At 46.2% G+C, this 22,681-nt stretch overlaps 1 protein-coding gene across 1 annotated transcript in view; it reads right to left on the bottom strand.

Moving 5' to 3' along the window:
* Eftud2 (elongation factor Tu GTP binding domain containing 2) overlaps positions 1-22,681 on the bottom strand; it is a 40,721-nt gene that overhangs the window by 15,453 nt on the left and 2,587 nt on the right. Inside the window, exons 2-11 of the mRNA XM_021175569.3 lie at positions 21,743-21,851; positions 15,883-16,048; positions 15,046-15,124; positions 13,973-14,048; positions 13,462-13,527; positions 12,723-12,758; positions 10,267-10,357; positions 9,401-9,483; positions 7,306-7,472; positions 4,819-4,943 (exon numbers count right to left, since the gene is read on the bottom strand). Of these exons, the coding sequence (XP_021031228.1) occupies positions 4,819-4,943; positions 7,306-7,472; positions 9,401-9,483; positions 10,267-10,357; positions 12,723-12,758; positions 13,462-13,527; positions 13,973-14,048; positions 15,046-15,124; positions 15,883-16,048; positions 21,743-21,847 (994 nt within the window). The 5' untranslated portion in view covers positions 21,848-21,851. The remainder of the gene's footprint in view (positions 1-4,818; positions 4,944-7,305; positions 7,473-9,400; positions 9,484-10,266; positions 10,358-12,722; positions 12,759-13,461; positions 13,528-13,972; positions 14,049-15,045; positions 15,125-15,882; positions 16,049-21,742; positions 21,852-22,681) is intronic.

Genomic DNA, 22,681 nt, shown 5'->3' with positions numbered 1-22,681 from the left:
CTTATCTTTTACCAATTAGTAATTTCAGTTTAACTGCAATGTGAATTTGATCTTTCTGAAGCAAGCAACCGTTGCTTCTAGAGTTCACACTCCCGAGTCTGAGATGGGATATTAGCCAGCATCAGAGCACTGGTATGGATAAGCCCCTAGTTAGGGCAGATCCTGAGTCTTATAAAACAACAAAAACTCCTGAGCACAGAGTTCCTGAAGCATTCAGTTAGAGAACAGAGAACACCACCAACCTCCTAGATAATTCTATCCAGATGTCAGGCTGTCCCTTCTCACCTCAGACAGCATAAGGAAATGTAGCCCCCTTCCCCAAACACCCCACTTCCTCTCCAGATTTTTCTCTCGTTACAGCTACTGCTGCATTTCAAACAAGTTCCAAACCCTCTTCTACCTACTTCTCCTTCCTGTTCAAATATTTACTTATATGAAGATACTGTCACTGTCCTCAGACACAACAGAAGAGAGAATCAGATCCCATTACAGATGGTTGTGAGCCACTATGTGGGTGCTAGGAATTGAACTCAGGACCTCTGGAATAGTAGTCAGTGTTCTTAAGGACTGAGCCATCTCTCCAGCCCCATTTGTTTGTTTTTTAAGAGTATCTAGCCCAGGCTAGCTTGAACTCATTATGCAATCAAGGATGACCTTGAACCTTGGGTTCTCCTGCCTCCACCTCTCAAGTGCTGAGATTTTATGTGTGCACTACCATGTCCAGTTTTACTGAGGATCAAATCCAGGCCTCTTGTATGCTACATACTCTTTCATCCAACTGAGTGCCATGCCTGCCCCTTCTTTCCTACTCTCCCAGTTGCTGAAACTTCCCTTCTGCTGTGAATTGTTGCACCTGGCCATGCCCTTTACAGCTGCAGGACAATTGACACTGGAATGAACTTAGAGCGCAGAAGACTATATTACAGACATGATGCATTCTATAGCCCTACTTAAGAGACTCAGGCAGGAGGATTCCAAGTTCAAGGTCCACCTAGGAGACCAAGTAAGACTCTGCCTCCCAGAGAAACAAACTCTCAGCACCTACATCCATCAAAGGACCCGTGACGCAAGGCTTACTTACTGAATCAAAGAATGAGCACATGCCCCCATCCCTCTCCTTTCCAATACCAGACAACATCAGTCTACACTCACAGTCCTGCTTCTGAATACTGACGAAATCCCTGAGCACCACCACCACCTTTAACAGATCCTAAATACCAATGAAAACGCCTGGAACCCCAAGCCTCTTCCATCAGGCCCAGTATCATGTCTGTCTGTTTTGTTGTGTTAACACTCTACCAATGACAGAAACATTCAGCTTCTGTGCTCTTGTGGCTTAACTGACCCTGAACTCACAAGTCTCTTGCTTCCGTTGGCTGCTGGGACTACAGGTACACACCACCACACCTGAGAATGGTCAGCCAGCGGTTCCAATGGCACTTTTCTACTGTCATGTGCACAGGCCAAGAACAATGATGCCACCTTCACCTGCCCTCCTCCAATCCTGTAGCCTTGACGTGCTTGGCTCTACCATCTATCCGGCAAGCCCTGTCATTTTCCTATAGCCAGTCTTATTGGAACGTCACAGGACTGTCCCTCCCTTCTGTCACTGATACTTGACAATGCCAGCTACTCAGCATCCAGCTTCCATTGCAACCTTACACTGCTGCTCACCAGTGTGGGATTCTGACTCCTCCCTGGAGGAGGTCCTTGTTCACAGTGCCTTCTTACTCACCATGCCTTGTGCTACTCCACTGCCCACAAGAGGACATGCTGATCTGACAGCACAGTGCACGCAGGTTCCAGGGTGCCAACTCTTAACAGAAATTTCTGTGACCACTTGTAAGCAATTACGTGTAATAAAACGCAGTTTGTGCCACATATGAAGAGTGAAGGCCTAGGAGTCCAGGGTCTTGAATGTTGCCTTCAGTGCGGCCTTTTCCTCCTGGGCTACATGGCTTTTATGACAGTATTAGAACAGTAGAGCCATGGCTGCCCCTCCAGTCACTAACGGTGAGTCCACAGGATGAGCACCCATGCCTCCCAAGGTTCAGGGCCTTCTACAAATATGGAATTGTACCATTTCATCAAACTACGGTGAGGCTGAAATCTGAGGCTAGACTAGAAAACAGGTTAACCTGGAAGAAAGTGAAACTCTCAAAAATGAAACCAAACCCAAACGCACAGAACGGGAAGCACTTCCAACAACCCAGGAAGCCTTGACTTTGCTTTTCATGCTGATACAAAGGGCAGAGAAACCCAGATTCCTCCCCGAACCCTGCTCAGTCACTTCTCCTCGCTGTCCGTCTGCCCACTCAGCCATCCACTTATTATTTAGGTGCCAAGGATAAAGCCCAGCACCTCCTGCATGTTTAGCACATGGTGCCCTCGGGTTCCACTCAGTCCCATTGACCCACAGTTTACAACTGAAAAACAACTAAAAACAAATGTTTAACCCAAAGATAGCTGTCTCTTGTGAGACTATGCAGGGGCCTAGCAAACACAGGAGTGGATGTTCACAGTCAGCTATTGGATGTATCACAGGGCTCCCAATGGAGAAGCTAGAGAAAGTACCCAAGGAGCTAAAGGGATCTGCAACCCTATTGTTGGAACAACATAATGTACTAACCAGAACCCTGGAGCTCTTGTCTCTAGCTGCATATGTATCGAAAGATGGCCTAGTCGGCCATCAATGGAAAGAGAGGCCCATTGGACTTGCAAACTTTATATGCCCCAATATAGGGGAATGCCAGGGCCAAAAGAATGGGAATGGGTGGGTAGGGAAGTGGGGGGCGCTATGGGGGACTTTTGGGATAGTATTGGAAATGTAATTGAGGAAAATATGTAATAAAAAAAAATTATTCTTTCAAATTAAAAAAAAAAAAAAAAACAAACAAATGTTTAATGGCAAGAATGTGGTTGGAACAGCATAGTCACTGTTTCAATGAGGAGTGAGAACATAGAAGATGTCTATATATATATCTCTTTAAAAAAATAAATGCGGGCTGGTGAGATGGCTCAGTGGGTAAGAGCACCCGACTGCTCTTCCGAAGGTCCAGAGTTCAAATCCCAGCAGCCACATGGTGGCTCACAACCATCCGTAAAGAGATCTGACTCCCTCTTCTGGAGTGTCTGAAGACAGCTACAGTGTACTTACATATAATCAATAAATAAATCTTAAAAAAAAAAAAAAAATGGACTCCCTCTTCTGGAGTGTCTGAAGACAGCTACAGTGTACTTACATATAATCAATAAATAAATCTTTAAAAAAAAAATAAATGCATTGTTATGTGTTTGTCTGCATGTATTTATGTACACCATGTGCATACAGTGCCCACGGAGGCCAGAAGAGGACACCATATCCTTTGGAACTGGAGTTATAGTTGTCATGTGGGTGCCAGGAATCGGACCCAGGTTCCAACTTAACCATTTGTTCAGCCTTATATGTAATATCTCATTCAGGTACAACAGTAAATAGCAAAGCAGGACCCATAAAAAAACTATAACAATGGTTATGGCAAACAAGTCATAGGCTTGTTTTCCTACTTTTTTACAATGAGTTTGTATCTCTGTCTACCTATCATTCATCCGTCCAACAGTCTGGGCTATCTTCAGGATATAGTAGAATGTTTGCCTAGCTTTTGAATTTAATTCTAGGCACTGGGGTGGTGGTGGTGGGGAACCAAACAAACAAAAAGCAAACCAACCAACCTAAACAGTACAAGATAAAAAAGCACCAAGACCAACCGGCACCCACAACAGGCAGGTGACAGGGCTGAGGTGGCATGCTACTGTCCACTGGGGGCCGTTTCCTCAGCTTAAAATCAGAGTAACGGCTCTCCTCTATTGCATCTCACACCAACACAAGCTCAGTGCACAGCTCCTATGGGAATGAGAGTTAATGAGTGAGACAGAGATGGAAGCCAGAGAGCCCGCTGAGTGGGAAGTGCTCCCAAGGATACAGTGTCAAGGCTCTAGGAATCCATGAACTCAGTCACCCGTGCCTAGCAGCGAGGCCTGTAAAGGCTGACTGCAGTCCAACACGAGTCCTCAACAAGGCCTACTACAGGCCTACGTGCCTGGAGATGTCTGGGAAGACCGCAAGAAGCTCCATCTTGTCAAATCTCCATCCATTTTGGAAAAGAACCGGAAAGGCTTTGTGGGCACCTGTGCCTCGGCTACAGATGGTTTCTCTAGGAGGTGGGCTTATGTCTAAAGTGAGTTTTTTTTTTTTTTTTTCAGAATATTCCTATGTAACCCTGGCTGATCTCAAACTCACAGATATCTGCCTGCCTCTCCTTCTGAGTGCTGGAATTAAAAGCTTGCACCTTAATACTAGGCTTTTTCCTAAGCACTCAAATTTTCGGTTGTTATTTAGAGGGGAAGAAAGATGGCTCAGTGACACAGGAATCACTGTACTTGCAGAGGACCTGGACTGAGTGGACAGCACCCACACAAGATGGCTCACGCCCACTTGTATTCCATTTCCAAGGGATCTCATGTCCTGTTCTAGTCAATGTGGGCATCTACATAAACATGGCTGGTGCACATGAGCGTGAACACATACAAGTGTGCACACCAAACATAAAACTTTTTATTTAAAAAACAAACAAACAAAACAAAACTGTCTAGAAACAAGTAAGCCTGAATAAAGATTCGGAGGCTTTTCAAAAGAAGCCTCAAATTTGACTATAAGAGGTGATGAGTGCCCCTCCCCGCCAAGGAAGGAATGTGACAGGAAGCCAATTTCTGAGCCATTCAGCAGGACAGGGACACATGACAAGGGAAGCAGGCGAGACAGCAGCAGGCAGAGCTTACCAAAGGTGTCAGCGTAGATCTTGGCAAAGGAACCCAGTGTGAAGCAGATGCTGTACTGGGAACTGGAGAAGCAGACGTTGCCCAGGAGCGGAGAAAGGATCAGGTTCTCGTCGGTGGAATACATGCTGAAACAGAGACCGTTGTGAGCCAGTGCCAGACAGCTCAGTAGCCCTGGTGCCAGGCAGCGCTGCAGCACTGACATGCTCCCAAAAGGAAGGGTAAGCAACTCCCTGTCAGAGTCTTCATTCTCCAGACTCAGCAGGTGCTGGCATGAGATTCTTAGATTTGCCAGGAGCCTGGTCAAGAAAGCGACATGATAGACTCGTTCCCTCACTCCCAATAGCAAGCTCATTTCCCAGAGCCGGGATGTTCTGCAGTTTTGAAAAAGCTAACCACACAGGACAGTCAAGGGGAAACCTAGAGGATAGAGACAGACCTGGGAACACAAATTAATGTGGTCAGAGGGACACATTTGGGAAATGTCAATTCCAATACAAAAGGACATATAAAGACATGGGCAATGTTTGTTTGCCTAGCACGTCCCAGGCCTTGTGTCTGACCCCAGCGCTATACACTGGACGTGACAGCTTAGCCTGTTATCCCAGCACTCAGAAAGGGAGGCAGAAAGAGCACTTCAAGGTCATCCTTGGCTTTGTAGGAAGTCCAGGATAGCCTGGGCTATAAGAGGCCCTGTCTAGGGCTGAGAGTGCGTGGGTGGACAAGCCATAAAAGCAACACTGAGGAGAGAGGAACAGAGCAGCGCTGCTCTCTCCACTGTCACTCTCTGATATAAACTCTCCCTCACCCCCCCCCCCCCCCCCGTTTTTTGGCTTTTTGAGACAGGGTTTCTCTGTGTAGCTCCAGCTGCCCTGGAACTCAATCTGTAGACCAGGTTGGTTTTGAAAAGATCCACCAGCCTCTGCCTCTGAGAGCTGGAATTAAAGGCCTGTGCCACCACCTGACCTCACGCTGAAACTTTCATTCCACAATTTTGAAGAAGCAAAACTAGGCCCTGCACACAGTAAGCAAGTGCTGTATGACAAGCTATACCCCTGAAACTTAAAAGCCATTCAGAGGGCTGGTGAAATAGCTCAGCGATTAAATGCACTGACTGCGCTTCCAAAGGTCCTGAGTTCAAATCCCAGCAACCACATGGTGGCTCACAACCATCTGTAACAAGATCTGACATGCTCTTCTGGGGTGTCTGAAGACAGCTACAGCCTTTATCGAAGCACTTGGGAGGCAGAGGCAGGTAGATTTCTGACTTCGAGGCCAGCCTGGTCTACAGAGTGAGTTCCAGGACAGCCAGTGCTACACAGAGAAACCCTGTCTCGAAAAACAAACAAACAAACAAACAAACAAACAAACAAACAAGCCATTCAGAAGAATCCAGGAGTGGAGGTATAGTCCTGTAATCGCAGAACTTGGGGGGCTGAGGCAGGGGCTCAAGGACCAGGATGTCTCCTTGGGCCATCAGGGCTCTCCAGGTGCCCCTGAGTACCAGCACTGCACAGGCAGGCTGCTAACTCGGGTCCACACTTGTCAACGTGAGCCTCAGTCTTCTCCCTTCCTCTGAAGCAGACAGATGTGTATGGTGCACACACGCCTGCCAGTATGAGAGTGGTCAGAAAACAACTCTGTGAAGTCCGTTCCCCCTCCATCTCTACCCGGGTTCTGATGACTGAACACAGACAGGCAAGTCCCTTACCTGCTGAACCAGCTTGCCAGCCTTGGTGTTTTCTGATAGTGTCTCATTCTGCACCCCATATTAACCTCAAACTCATGGCAATTCTGCTGCAGCTTTCTGAGTGCCAGGACTATAGGTATGGACCATTATGACCATCTCAGGCATTCAAATTAAACTACTGTTTTGTGTGTATTCTGTGGATGTGGATGCCCTCAGACAAAGAGACCAGGTTGACCCTTAGTGTCACCCTCTTATTTTCCACTTTAATGTCTGAGGTTTTGTGGGCAAAAGCAAAATATGGTACACAGGCAAGACACCCAATGCATAAAACAACCAACAACCCACGAGCTTTGGGGCTGAAGAGATGGCTCAGATGTAGAGCAGTGTTAGTTCTTCGGCACGGGACCCAGGTTCAGTCCCAGCACTTACACGGACGCTCTCCACTCTCTAGGTATCAGGCACGTACAAGGTACACATACATATGATCCATTCAGACACATAAAATCAACAAATAAACAACAAAGCTTTAAATACCCAACCCAACCTAACACGGCTGGTATGTGGTAACGGTGAGACTTGTTTAGATCCTATTAACAACAAAGACAGAAGTGTGTTAAGACACTGAGCTGATAAGACTATGCTTGGAGTCAATCCTGTAGAAACCTGACATGTACTGTCTGAGTTGTCTGACAAACTCATCAACACACACCAAAAAGTTGCTCAAGGGTAAAATTAAGATTTATAAAAGCCAGACTCTCCTAAAGACAGGAAATCCTCAGGGTCTCTGCAGGGCCTTATACCTTATTAATCCGTTGACTTCATCCACAATGTGTCGCAGCTTGTAATAAGCATCTGTTGGAGGCAGCTTCAGCTCCAAGATCAGCCGGTCGATTTTGTTGATGCACACGGTGACTGCTAACCTTTCCTGCACTGCGTGTTTGATTAGCCGCTCTGTGTTCAGCATCACCTGAGAAACACAAGGGTCTAGAGGTGGTACAAAGAGCAGAGGGCACAAAATCTACAGCAGAGCCAAAGAGAACACGCTCAGCACACTCAGTACAAGGGGGAAAGGACCTGGGGATGAAGTGTCAGCTGGAAGATCATGCCATGGCAGATGCAGAACTGATAAGAGGGTACCTACTCAGCAGCACAGAGAAGCAAGTAAATACAACGAGGATTGGAGACCCAGGCGTCTCAGCACCAGAGAAGGGACTTAGAAGGCTAGGAAGAACTTATTGGATTTAGAAGTATTAGGATGAATGATGTACAATCTCTTTTTTTCTTTTTGCTGTGATCCTAAGGATTAAACCCAGAGCCTTGTCTGAGCTACATCCCCAGGCCTTTTTAGTCTATTCCGACACAGGGCATTACTAACTTATGTAAATCTGCTGTCTTCCTTCCTGTCTTGGCCTACAGAGCCATTATGACGACAGGTATCCGCCCATGCCTGGATGAATAAGCCATTTATTGCTTGTTGTCACTCTTCCTTCTTTCTTTCTTTCTTTCTTTCTTTCTTTCTTTCTTTCTTTCTTTCTTTCTTTCCTTATTTACTTAGACAAGGCCTTGGTTTGTAGCCTCAGGTTGCCTCGGATTTCTAGTAATCTTCTTACTTCCAAAGTGCTGTGATTACAGGCACACAAAGCTACATTCACTTTGAATGCCTGACGCTTTTAACACCCCTGTGCAGAAAAGTGACAGATGTGTGGGTGTGCATTAGATAGTTGTGCTCAGTGAATGGGTCTGGAAGTGAAGGATCACTGCAGCAATGAGCACCCCCAGATCTTTGTTTCTAAATAGTGGTCTCCCCTATATAGGAAGCCAGAACTCATTGAAGAAATGGCTGGTGTTAGGACCAGAGCAGGGAAAGTGGAAAAAAATAAGCAAGTACTAAAACCTGAGCTATGTCAAAGGGTGAAAGAGTCAGCCACAGGAACCTCTGAGAGCCCAGATGGGTCAGCCAGAGTATCAGGTATGAGGATACGGTGGGTGGAGAGGTGCGCATCTTCAATCCCAGCACTCAGAAGGCAGACACATGGAGAGCACTGTGAGTTGACCTGGGCTAGACAGTAAGTTCTAGGCCAACCTGAGCTACACAGCAAGAGTTCTTTTTAATTTTTTTTTTCTTTTTTCTTTATGGTTTCTTGAGACAGGTTTTCTCTGTGTAGCCCTGGCTGTCCTGGAACTCGCTTTATAGATTAGGCTGGTCTCAAATTAAGAGACTCATTTGTCTCTGCCTCCCAAGTACTGGGGTTAAAGGTGTGCACCACCTTTGCCTGTCTCTTTTTAACTTTTAAAATTACATTTATCTTTATGTGTGTGTGTGTAAGTTCATGTAATGGTGTAGTATGGACGTCAGAGGACTTTTGGAAGCTGGTTCTCTGCTTCTACCATATGTAAGTTCAGAGCCTGAACTCAGGTAACCAGGTTTGCAGCAAGTGCCTTAAGAACTAATCTACTTGTCAGCCCCAGAGTAAGATTTCATCTCATTAAAACACAAAAAACAAAGAAAGAAAACAGTCTGTAAATACTTTTCTACAACTCACAGGCACAGACTCAAGAGAGCATGTTTCCAGTATAGAGATAAATCATCAACAGACGAGAATGAGTTCCTTGTACAAGGTTTGACTAAGTCTGAACAGTGTTTTAGTAAGGCGCCTCTGGCTCCCTCTGCTGGTGTCTCATGTGGAATGGTATGAATGAGGTTATTAGCATATCCAATCTTTCAGTTTAGAAACATAAAGATTTTCAAGTACAATCTCTAACTCTGAATGTCGCTTACTTCCCTAAATTTGGAGAAACCCTGAGCCTACAAACTTGCATGTTTCGTGGCTCTCAGAAGAATTAGTAGGGGCATGTTAACAGGGGACTAGTTTCTAAGAGCCCAGACAAACTTACCCCCTCAGCAGCATCAATGAAAAGGACTACTCCATCTGAGATGCGCAAGCCAGCTGTGACCTCATCAGAAAAATTCACATGACCTGAAAAGCAAATATCCAGCTATTGCTTGGTGGAAGGAGTCAGTTAGCTTCTAGGGTGACCCAAGGAACCAGTCCTATGAACTCCAAATATCCTTCTTCCTGCCCACAGCATCTCACAGTGTTTAAACTCTCATTTGATTTGAGTCCTATCCTGGGATTAAAGTTTTATACAAGTCTCCACATAGAGACGGTAAAGCAGCCGACACACCAATTTAGTCTGACAGGTAACCAACAGTGCAGAAGCTATGATGATCTGGAGACAGGGGAATGGCAAAGGAAGGCCTAGGAAGCATGGTGAGCCGCTCCAGACAAGGCACAGCTAGAGGACGGGGTGGCCGGGGCACCAGAGTGCCCAGGCATGGGAACCTGATGGGGCACTGAAGGCAAGTCTGCCAGATCCCAAATGGCCCAGACATTAAATCAAACACTTATGCATCAAGTCAGCCCTTTCCACGAAAGAAACAGCTGGCGGCAGGGCCACGGCACCCTGACACACTTTGTCCACTTCTCCAGGGTTAGGTCTGACTCACCTTTATTTCATCATGGCTAGGCCTGGGGCCTAACATAAACTGAAATCAGTGTACACACAAAGTTCCTAAAATTTAAAATTCCACCGGGAAGTAAAGATGGATGTGACATCAAAGGCCAGGAGACCGCTATTGTGTCAAAGAAAAGGAAACCCGTGAACAAGAACACAAACACCAAGAACACTCCGTACTGCTCTGGGAAACGGAGCACAAACAGCGTGGACAAGGCTGTGACAGTAAGGGTCAAGGGGCCCACCTGGCGTGTCCATGATGTTGAAGAGGTAAGACTTCCCTTTGGTGTCCGGCAGCACCACCGTCACAGGAGTGCTCTTGATGCCGACGCCTCTCTGAAATCCACAGACAGACACTCAAGACTTATCCCCGACCAAAGGAATCCCTCAGCTCTTGGGGTTTATCAGTTGCTAACTGATCATACAAATGGTTCTCCTTGTAGTGGGTGTAATTCTTTCTTTTTATCTAGATCTCTGACATGATTTTTTAGATCACACACACACACACACACACACACACACACACACACACACACTTTTTTGTTTGGTTTGGTTTTTGTTTTTAAGACAGGGTTTCTCTGGCTATCCTGGAACTAGCTTTTAGACCAGGCTGCTCTCAAACTTTCAGAGATCTCTCTGCCTCTGAGTGCTGGGATTAGAGGCCTGTGCACACATACTTTTTTTTACAGTACTAGAGAATAAACTCAGAATATGTACATACTAAGCAAGTATTCTACCACAGAATTACATTTCCGGTCCTAAAACTAATTTGGGGGGCAGGGGCAGAGCAAGGAATATTAGGAATTGAATATCTCACATACTAGGTGATCAATACCCTTAGCTCTGAAGTTTTATTTTGAGACAAAGTCTCACTAAGTTGTTCAGGCTGACCTCATCCTTGTTCTATAACCCTGGTAGGCTTTGAATAACTTCCTTTCGGGCTGGCCTCTAACTCAGAGACCCATCCACCTATCCCTGCCTCCTAGTCCTGGGACTAAAGGTATGAGCTACTACACGGAGCTGGATTTGAATTTCTGACGGTGCCTTTGGAGTAGCTGGGATTACAGGTCTGTTCTACCTTGTACACCAGCAAGCAAGGTAATGGGCCTTAATCAGTACTGAAAGGCAATTAGTTAAACAAGAAAAATGACAAGAGCGAGCAATGATGTAAGCTCAGAGGCCTCAGACCCCAGGTTCTCACCTCCTTCATTGGAACAAAGCAGGTGAGTGTCATAAAAATAAAAAGAAACAATCTGGGTTTAGGGCTTTTTGTTTTTTGTTTGTTTGTTTGTTTGTTTGTTTTGTTTTTCATTTATATGAGTACACTGTAGCTGTCTTCAGACGCACCAGAAGAGAGCATCAGATCCCATTACAGATGGTTGTGAGCCACCATGTGGTTGCTGGGAATTGAACTCAGGACCTCTGGAAGAACAGTCAGTGCTCTCAACCTCTGAGCCATCTCTCCAGCCCTTGGTTTTGTTTTTAAAGGAAAGAAATATTTAGAAGTTCTCATAGGAAATAAGTATTTTAAAAGCGGGGAAAGCTGGGCAGTTATACTGTGGTATACCATTAATGCCAACACTTAGGAGGCAGAGGCAGAGGCAGAGAGGCAGAGAGGCAGAGAGGCAGAGAGGCAGAGAGGCAGAGAGGCAGAGAGGCAGAGAGGCAGAGAGGCAGAGAGGCAGAGAGGCAGAGGCAGGAGGATCTCTGTGAGTTCAAGGTCAGCATGGTTTACATAGCAAATTCCAAGACAGGACTATAGAGAGAGACCCTATCTCACCCACAACCACAAGAAAGAAAGAAAGAAAGAAAGAAAGAAAGAAAGAAAGAAAGAAAGAAAGAAAGAGGAAAGGAAAGGAAAAAGGAAAAGGAAAAAGGAAAAGGAAAAAGGAAAAAGGAAAGGAGAGAGGAGGGGAGGGGAGGGGAGGGGAGGGGAGGGGAGGGGAGGGGAGGGGAGGGGAGGGGAGGGGAGGGGAGGGGAAGAAAGAAAGGAAAGAAAGAAAGAAAAGAAAAGAAAAGAAAAGAAAAGAAAAGAAAAGAAAAGAAAAGAAAAGACCTCTGAAACCCACAATGAGGTCTCTAACAGCAGCACTGATGAGGCTGCGGCAAATAATGCAGAGTCTGAGGTCAGCACGGAACCACTGAAAGAAGCAAAACCCAAACAAAACCCTGCCACACTCCAACAGTAACTGTTAGAACACTAACAGCGCTACTGGGATGGCTTATCCTGTGGAACACTGCCCTCAATTCCTTTAGTTAACCCTGTACACGTATGAGAGCCTTCCACAGAGTTCTTTGGGGAAAAAAGGGACAGATGATAAAGGAGGGGGCAGATCCAGGCTGAAAGAGACAAGCGGCAGACTGGACCACAGCCCTTCACAGAGAAGCCCCTCCTGGAAGTAGATGGTCCCACAGGAGACATCTTAGGAACTGTGGGATATTGTAGAGATCACATAGAGTTTTACAAGTATGAACATCACCTCTCAGTATTTGTTGAATCTACTCAAGGGCTGGGAGGCTCTGCCCCCATACTCAGCTTGCCTTCCCAGTTCTCATTATGGAATGATGGAAAGTGGCAGGAGAGAAGCATAGGGCAAGACTAAATGGAAGTGTTCCGGAAAAGGCCTCCCCAGTCTCTACAAAACAATGGCTGGTGGGTCTGTGTAGGCAAAGTCTGATTTCCCAAGACACACTCACTCACCTCTTGTTCTGTGAAGAGGATGTCAGTATAGCATAGCTGAAAAACATTTAGTGATGTTAGCACCTGAATTCAGACTTCTCTCCCATACGCAGGCCATCAATCACCTCGCTCACCTCCTCCCAACTCCAGGCGCTTCCTCAGGAAGAAAACTAGACTCAAGACAGCAGAGTGTCCCCAGAGTAACTCCAGTCAAGGAGACCAGTGCCCTCCCACATGGAAGAGGTTGCTGCATGCGTGCAGGGGTGGGAGTAAGTAGACACTACAGTCACGAGTGGCTGGAGAGCCAGGCTGTACACACTGCACTAGATCTTAGGAGTGGTAGAGGGAGACACGTGCCAGCCTCAAGTCTCACAGGTCAAAACAGTCAATCTGGCAGAGTCTGAACATTTATTGCACTGAGAGTTGCCGCCACAGTTGGCCTTGCTCACAGGCATTTAAATTTACCATGAAAATAACAAGGCCCAACTGACTGTAGGATATTTATAGAGCAGGCTATTAATAAAATGATAGAAAAGAGGAGACTATAAAAGTCAGGATACATCCTGAAAAGGGATCCCAAATGCAGAACAGATCACCTAAAAATAATGCAGGTTAACATTCTCCACGCTCTTGAGAACGCTTACGCCTATTACTAGATTCCAATCACACAGCAGCAGTCGGAAGACACCTCTGTTGCTGAGTGCAGGTGAGGGACCGGAGGGCAAGGCATTCCCAACAGCTCAGCCCAAGTTCTACTTACATCTTGGTCATAGCGCTTTCTGATTTCCGGATGCGTCTGTTCTATTAAACAATCTACGAAACAGGTCTGAAAAAGAAGAGATGGACAAGAACTCCAATTGTGGAAGAAAATCTGTGCCTTTTCCCCACGCTCCCAATGCACCATGTAATTTAGGCATGAAGGAAGGTAGAGAAAAACAAAGAGAATTATGGGACAGCAAAGGATTAACACAGAAGCCACAAGATTATTTTTCAATGAAAGATGAACTCTTTCTTGGAAAGTCCTCCCTCAGGAAATAAAAGGTTATAAAAACCAGAGAAAGGTTTAATTTCCCTTTCTCCGTCTAGTGTAAACACACGGCTCAGGCATGTAAGTGGCTGGAATGGCATGACACACGGTTCCATAAGAACATGCAGGGAGCATTGTCTTCATGTCCCCCAACCACTTGCCCAGCCTTAGCACTTCATAAAGGCTCAGAAGTCAAGCAGGTACAAAGAGAAATCCCATTCCAAGAAGCACAACAGCCTCTCACCTTGCCGTGGTGCAGATGGCCACACAAGGTCACGTTTCTGATGAGCTCAGAGTTGTCCATCAGATCTGCTAAGAAACTGGAAGGAAAAACAAAGACAAAACAAACTATGGCAGAAGCTCCTGAGGAGGGAGGCACAGAGGTGGGCCAGCTATTTCCAGCCGGGAACAACTTTCAGATCAACTGCAGAACATTCAGAGCCCTAGGTCAGGGTGCTCACAAGACAACACAGCCTGGAAACCAAGATCATGAGACCAGTGCCCTCTGGATGAAAGTATACAGGCATGCACCACAGAGTGCATGGGGAGGTTGAAAGACAACTTTAGCGGTTCTCTGTCATCTGGGTTTCATGGTCACCATTATACAGATCTCAACAGTAAAATGATTGAAAAAGAAAGGTTCAATTCAGACGAGGCTGGCATGATGGGTCACGGAGTGATCCTAGTGCTTGCTTATGTGGTGGAGACAGCAGGATCAAAACCAGCCTGGCATGCATGAGACCCGGGGCAGGGGATGGACAGGAGGATGCAATGATCAGCTGGGCATGGTGGTTCAGGGTTATAATCACAACACCTCATAGGTGGACATTATAAGCTACACTAGGGCTACACAGACAAACCCTGCCTCTAAATCAAACAAACAAAAAAACCAAATAAATAACAACAACCTTACCACTACAGAAAAAGCGAGAGACAGACAGAGAGAATAAAAAGAATGTCAAACGGACAGGGAGAATAAAACAACTGTCAGCGAACACTTCCTGGAGCTGTTTCTCAGCTGCTGACCACAGCTCTGAAGACTGATGGGCAGAACACAGAGCTCCATGCTGGTAATTATAACTCCCCATTCTGTCTCAGGGACTGGCCTCAGGGCCTTCTGGGTTACAGGTAGTGCTGGGATGAAGGAAGGGAGACAGCTGACATCCAGATGAGAGCTGGGAGAGAAGACTGAACCCAACATCCCAGCAGCCATACGCTGACAGATCATAAAAAACTGCTGTCATAATTCTCTGGCTCTTTCAACCACAAACCACCTTTTCCTGCCTCTAAGAAGAGCCGAGGGGTCTTAAGACTTACTCCATCTCATACACCGTGACGGGTAGCGTCTGCTCCATCAGGGTGAATTTCTTGGTTTTCACTGGCTTTATAATGGGCTCTGGAGGAAAGAAGAAAAGCAGTGACATGTAGGTAGGTATGAACCAGAGATGCGGAGCTCGCGCCACTGGATCGGGCTTTACAGTGCATGATATATAACAGCAATTTAATTTATTCTCAAGGATCCATCACTCAAGTTGAGAAATTCTGGAATGCTATTTCGGCCTGAGACAGTGAAGGAAGGGACTTCAGCTTATTTGGTGGGATGTGGGGAAACAACAGACACAAAAAGCCCAACTTTCTGTAATGGAATTGCTTTCCTGAATCAGTACTAAGAGGTGGACAGTGAGCTCTACCCGGACTGCTCAGACCAGCTGGGAAAACATCAGACCAAAGAGAGCATGGCAGGCTTTAAGCATCAGGAAGTGGATAAAGCACTAACTCCTTTAGTTATTTTATTTCATGTGTGTTTGTACATCACATGCATGCCTGGAGGTCAGAAGAGGGCACCGGGTCCTCTGGAGTTGGAGTTACAGGCGGCTGTGAGCTGTGTGAGGTGCCATGTGGGTGCTCAGAATGGAGCCTGGGTCCTCTGCAAGCGCAGCCAGTGCTCTTAGCTATAGCTCTTATATCGCCATAGCCCCCAAATACTAACTCCTTTTGCTCAGTACCAAGCTAAGAGTTTTGCTGAATATTGAGACAAAGATACTTGACTCTTATCTAGAAATAACACTGAAAGTTAAAGAAAACAATCGCCCAATTCACTCACTGAACTTTGAAGACTCGCTGACAGCTAGACAAGGTTTCCTCCAGCCATACCTGTGAGGGGCTGGGTGTCTTCCTCCTGGACTATGGTCTCCACCTCGGGGCCGTACACCTCCTCGGCCGTGGGGTAGTACTTCTTGTCCTCATGCAGCACCACCTCCATGCCGGGGTGGTCATCCTCGTGCTCTCCCACGTCATCCTCGTCCTCATCCTCATCCATCTGAAGACAAGAGAGAACAGGAGGACAGAGGGGGCCTTTTCTTGCCCTCTTCTACGTGAGAGCTGCATCTTCCTTCAAGTCCTGTGCTGGTGAGTTGGTCCCCACCCCTGGAAAGCCCTCCTCTCAAGGGACTCTGGGAGCGTTGGCTATGGCCAGTGCTGCTGCTTCAAACCTGCCCTACTCTTAATGGGATGACTGGCCACAGTGGATTCAGATGAAAGAAAACAAGTAGCTCACCACAGCACAGCCAACTAAGAAAACAACAAACAAAACCCCCACTTTCTCCAAGGACAAAAATCAGAAGCCAGAGGTAGAAATGAGGAACAAACCCTTATCTTTACATTTTCACTTAGCTTGACAAAACTGGTTTTAACAACTGATCTCGATGACAGGCGATAACAGGTGTTGGTGAGAATGTGAAGCCCATATAGGCTGTGAATGGGGAAAGATCCACATTTCTTCAACATGTTCAGTGTAACACTAAATATAATAATGCAAGTCTAGTTCTAGCCTCTGTCCTTGTCAGGCTTTCTATTGCTGTGACAAAGCAGCAAGTTTAGGAACGGAAAAACACTGGGATAAGAGTAAACTCAAGTCATGCAGGAGGTAACCATAGAGAACCTTCCAGATTATTTAAGTCATCTGATGACTCCCCTCTTGTTTCTTAATGTGTGTGTATGTGTGAAGACTAGCAAGGCAGTGGCCTCAGGAACATCATCTGTCTCCTTTGAGATGCCTCTCATTGGGACCTGGGGCTTATGGATTAGCTAGAGCTGGCTGGCCATCCAGCCGCAGGAGCCCCCTGTTTCTCTAAGAACACACTACCACACCTGACATTTTTATGGGTTCAGGGGATTGGACATAGGTCCTCACGCTTGTAGGACAACTAAGCTGTTGCCACTGGTCTGGACTTTATTTTTTTCTAGAAGACTGGTTTTCAACTAGGATAATCTGCATTAACAATTATAGCTCAGTGTCTTGGGTGTAAACTTCAGTACTGTCTGTGTGTGTAGGGAACGGGGAGGACTCGACCCCGCCCTTTTCCATCTTGAGAACACACTGAGAGGAAGAAGGTTGGTTAGGCACCGACTGCAGTAATTTGGGAAAGAGATGGTGACTGCACCAGCCAGCTGTGAAGGTGGTGTGAGGAGGCTGTCCTAGAAATATTCTGTAGAATCAAGTGTTTTCTAATAAATGAAAGTATGTTGAAAAAGAGAGAGGCCTCTGACCTGAGCAACTAAAACAAGGCACGGAATTAGAGGGATGAGGAAGAATGGGAGAGCAGTATGAGAGGGACTTAGAATCTGGCAGACTCGCTGCATTTGAGACCCAACATTAGGCACTAAGGAAAGATGCCAACCAGATGCAGGACACACAGAACTGAGGCTCAAGAGAAAGGTCTTTGAAGACAGAAACCCAAGACATCTGGACAAAAGTCATCTGACAGACTGGATACGATGACCAGTGCAGTATGCAGGGGTGGAGGAGAGGTGTAAGTAGAACTCTAGGTCTGCTAGCGTCTGAAGGCCTGGGAGAAGAAGCTAGCAGTAAAGACTAAGAAGGAAGGGTCATGAGGGTGAAAGCCAGGGGCCTCCCTGGAAAACAGGGGAAGAGAAGACACGAGGGAATGTTGGCTCACCAGGTCAAGTGAGACTGAGATGGACAGGCCAGGGCCATAGTGACTTTGACAAGAACAGTGACCAAGGAGTAGGGTTAGAGTGGGCTGGAGATTTGGAAACAGCTTCAACAACTCTTCTGAGGCATGCATTTAGGGAAGTAAGAAAACAGGGAGGTAACGGAAGGGGGAATGGGGTCAGAAGAGGTCTGGGGTGGTACCAGAAATGGAACCCAGGTCCTCATGCCTACTAGACAAATGCTATTTTATTTTATTGGGACCAGGTCTCACTAAGTTGCCCAGGCCGGCACTGAACTACCTACCTAGCTAGAATTATGAGCAAAGGGTTTTTGGAGTTTGTTTGAGACAGGGTTTCTCTATGTAGCCTCTGCTGTCCTGGAACTCACTCTGTAGCCCAGGCCAGACATGCACTCACAGAGATCCACCTGCCTCTGCATTTGCCACCCTGCCCTGAGTGAAGGGTCTAAGGTAAAATAACACACTCATACAGTGTGGGATGACCCACTCATGAGGGAGCTGATGGAGCGGGAGCAGGAGTGGGAGGGGGAAGTGCTGGGTGAAGGTCCTGAGTGGGGAGAAAGGATGGGGGATGGAGTTGGTTGACTGGAAAACAATTTGTCCACAAAAACAGAGCGGAAGGCATTGTGTGCAGTAAGCTGGATAGATGCAGTGGTGGGCGTTTGTTTTCTTTCACAGAAATTCCCAAATGCCAACCTGTTTTTTAGAAAAGAATGGAAATACCTGCAGTGGTGGGCTGCCTGGCCACCTCCTGCCATCTGTATGCTCTGCTTCTATTAAAGTGGCCTGAGATGACATCAGTGCTTTCAGCAGCCAAACATATCCTACTGGTAATGGCTCCAAAATAACTACCAAGCCAGTCGTCTGTCCCATACAGCTGAATGCATTAGGAGCGTAACCGTGGGCTTATGTAATAACTCCTGCCTCCTCTAACCATCTCCACTTGAGCACCATGCAGCAGCTCAAACAGCCTGAAATAAAGCTAACAAGCATCCTTCAGCGTTCCCTTTGTCTGTTAACAGTGCTGCTGTAGCTCCTCAGCATTCTCACTCCCCTTCTCCCCTCATATTCAAGCAGCAGTCCAAGCCCCCACCTTCACATGGATGCTGGCAGTACTGCCAAGAAGCCCTGGCTAGCTGTCAGGCCACCAACCCGCTTTCACTGAAGGAAGAACTCCAGCATTTTGCTTTCTATGTAGCCCTGGCTGTCCCGGACCGCACTGAGAGGACCAGGCTGGCCATGGACTGCCTGTCGTGGTCTCTGCTGGAGTTCAAGGCATGCATCACCTCACCTGGCTCTTACTCTGCTTTCTAGTCAAGGCCTTCAACTCTCTGACCCCACCTCCTCTGCTTCACACCCACGCTGTCCTCTAAGCACTAGACTTTGGTGATCTGGGGGAAGAGACGGCCCCTGTACCCCTTCCCCCCAGAATGAACGCCCGCCCTTCTTACAAACTCCTATGCATCAGAGCTCCAAATAGCTTTTTTTTTTCTTTTTCTTTTTGCTTCAAGACAGGGTTTTCTCTGTTTAGGAAAACATCAATGGGGCTGGTGAGATGGCTCAACGGGTAAAAGCACCGACTGCTCTTCTGAAGGTCATGAGTTCAAATCCCAGCAACCATATGGTGGCTCACAACCACCCGTAACAAGATCTGACGCCCTCTTCTGGTGTGTCTGAAGACAGCCACAGTGTATTTACATATAATAAATAAATAAATCTTAAAAAAAAATCAATACATATAAAAAAAAATTATAGAATTTTTTTCGAGACAGTTTTCTTTGTGTAGCCTTGGCTGTCTGGGAACTCACTCTGTAGAACAGACTGGCCTTGAACTCAGAGATCTGCCTGCCTCTGCCTCCAAATGCTGGGATTAAAGGTGCGAGCTACCACAGCCCGGTACAAATTTAATTTTAAGAGAAATTACTTAATTCTTTTTTGTTTGTTTGTTCCATGGCCTCTCTTCTCAACCCTCCATCCTGGCAGCGGTAAGGACTAAATCTATGGAACCTTGTGCACACCAGGGAAGTAGCTGCCACTGAACTACATCACCACAGTGATCAGCTTAACCTCAAGATTTCCCTCACACCCCAACAGGGTGCGATTCATCATTAACATACTGAAGATGCAAGCTAGTCTCCTTTTACCAGACTTACCAGGAGCTTCAATGTTCTTTTCCCTGGTGCTTCTCATGCCTGGTGTCCCATAAATTTAACCCCCTTGCAAATCCAGACTAACCCTCCATTAAGAAGTTGGATGGGGCTGGTGAGATGGCTCAGTGGGTAAGAGCACCCGACTGCTCTTCCAAAGGTCCAGAGTTCAAATCCCAGCAACCACATGGTGGCTCACAACCATCCGTAACAAGATCTGGCGCCCTCTTCTGGAGTGTCTGAAGACAGCTACAGTGTACTTACATATAATAAATAAATAAATCTTTAAAAAAAAAAAAAAAAAAAAAAAAAAGAAGTTGGATGAAGCTGGAGAGATGGCTCAGCAGGTAAGAGCACTGACTGCTCTTCCGAAGGTCCTGAGTTCAAATCCCAGCAACCACATGGTGGCTCATAACCATCCGTAACAAGATCTGACGCCCTCTTCTGGAGTGTCTGGAGACAGCTACAGTGTACTTACATATAATCAATCAATCAATCAATCAATCTTTGCAGTTGGAGAGATGGCTCAGTGGTTAAGAGCATTGACTGCTCTTCCAGAGGTCATGAGTTCAAATCCCAGCAACCACTTGGTGGCTCCCAACCATCTGTAATGAGATCTGATGCCCTCTTCTGGGGTGTCTGAAGACAGCTACAGTGTACTTAATAATAAATAAATAAAAATCTTTAAAAAAAGAAGTGGGATCAGTCTTCTCACTGCCTGACAGTTTTATACGTTTATATAATGAAGTGTCTAGTCTCACCCCTCCCCTCTCATGCTCACTAGAATCATTCAGTGAGACCCTACTTCCACTAAATCTATGTTTTACTCATCAAGTTCTGAATAATGCTAAAAGATGAAAGCTACTCTGGGTGCCTGTTGGAGTTTGAATGCACTGTCTCTCTCTCACTTGCTCATGTTTGGACCTCTGGCCCCAGTTGGTAGAACTGTTCTAGACTGTTGTGGAACACTGGAAGATGGAGTCCTGAGGCTTACGGTCTGGCTCGTTTCCATCCTCTCTGTGCTTCCTGATACCCTGAAACATGACTAAGTAGCTGCGATACGCGCCAACTGCTGCTAAGTCTTCTCCACTGTTAGCAACAGCAGTCCTTTAGATCAAGAGTCATAAATCCTTCCTCCTGTATCTGGTTCTTGCCAGGTATTTGGAATGACAAGAAACATAATAGTACCCCTCCTTTTTAAAAAATAATATTTTTATTAATTCTTTGGTGATTTTTTTTTTTTTTTTGGAGACAGGATCTCATTTAGCTCAGGCTTTCCTCAAACTCATGGAACCAAGGCTTCTTATTTCTGGCCTCCATTTCTAAATGCTGGGATTACATACACTCCCGGCTTTACGGTGGAGTGCCTTTTGAAAGCCATTTCAAACCATTCTGGACATTATCTCCCACTCCTAAACCGGAGCAACAGGAACTGCCCCTACCCCTTCATTTGCCTCTTTTCAAATTGGGGCTTAGGAAGGCGTTCCGAGTGCAGACATGCTAACACAGTTGTCTCCCCATGATGAATAGGGGTCATTCCTTTTTGTCAAAAGATACAGCCAGGAACTCAAAGAGCTATTACAGAACCATTACTAGAGCGCAGATCAAACCCAACTTGTGAATGAAACCCCTTAAAGCCACTTTTAAGCTTTAGGAGCCAATATAAAATCCCAATACAACTCATATAAACAGTCCAACAGTAGCCAAGCCGTTAATCCCAAAACTTGCAGGCAGAGGCAGGCTGGTCTATGTGAGTTCTAGGATAGCCAGGACACAGTCTGTGCCTGTCTTGAAATCCACCCCCACTACCCAGGGAAAATTAGAGATGCGTGCAGGTCATTGTGGGAATGTTGTCTGTAAAGAGAGGAATAAAGAAAACAGTGTTTGTTTTACCTCATCAAGATCTTTTGTCTCTCTTCCCAGTTCATCATCATCTTCATCAGAATCAAGCTCTGGTCCAATATAATTCCCAAACTCATCATACAAGTCAGTATCCATGATGCTAAAATTCAAGGAGAGAAGAGTTACGGACTGGCCAAGTAATGAAAGCCTGCACCACACACCCTTACCTTTCCCACCACATGGGCAGGTGGTAACTGGTGACTGAGTGACTGACCAGGCTACTGAATAGTGTCCCCAGAATGCAGACCTTTCTCTACTTCTCTGCCCTGGTTCATTCTATCTTCTTATATTGTCCCTTCTTTTATTAGGGACATTCTTTGTTGCCTCAAACTCTATGTAGTTCATGCTGGTCTTAAATTTCTGATCCTCCTGCCTTAGCCTCCAAAGTGGTGGGGTTACAAACATAGGCCCAGGCCTAACTCTATTTAAACACTTTATTTATCTATTTTTATTTTCTCTGTATGGGTGTTTTGCCTGCATGTATATCTGGGTACCATACACATAGGAACACATTGCCCATACAAGCCAGACCCCCAGGAACTGGAATTGCAGACAGACGTAAGCTAACATGTGGATGATGAGAGTTAAACCTGGATCCTTTGAAAGAGCAGTCAGTGGTCGTAACCACTGAGACATCTTTCCAGTCCCATCTGGCTTTATTTTAAAATAGGTTCTCGCTGTTACCCCAAGCTGGCCTTCAACTCTAGATCCTCTGCCTCTGCCCTGCCCCCCCCACCCCACACACATGCTGACATAACAGGTGTACAACTAATGCCTAGTCCACCTATTCCCTTTCTGTATTTATTTAATCAATTAAACTGTGTGTGTGTGAGTGTGTGTGTGTGTGTGTGTGTGTGTGTGTGTGTGTGTGTGAGAGAGAGAGAGAGAGTGTGTGTGTGAGTGAGTGTGTGCGTAATTTTATGCATTGGA

The sequence above is a fragment of the Mus caroli genome, unplaced genomic scaffold, assembly GCF_978045245.1.
Source record: "Mus caroli unplaced genomic scaffold, Mus_caroli_1 scaffold_13, whole genome shotgun sequence".
Lineage (NCBI taxonomy): Eukaryota > Metazoa > Chordata > Mammalia > Rodentia > Muridae > Mus > Mus caroli.
Note: the sequence above shows the minus strand (reverse complement) of the source record. Positions and strands in the feature narration are given on the sequence as shown.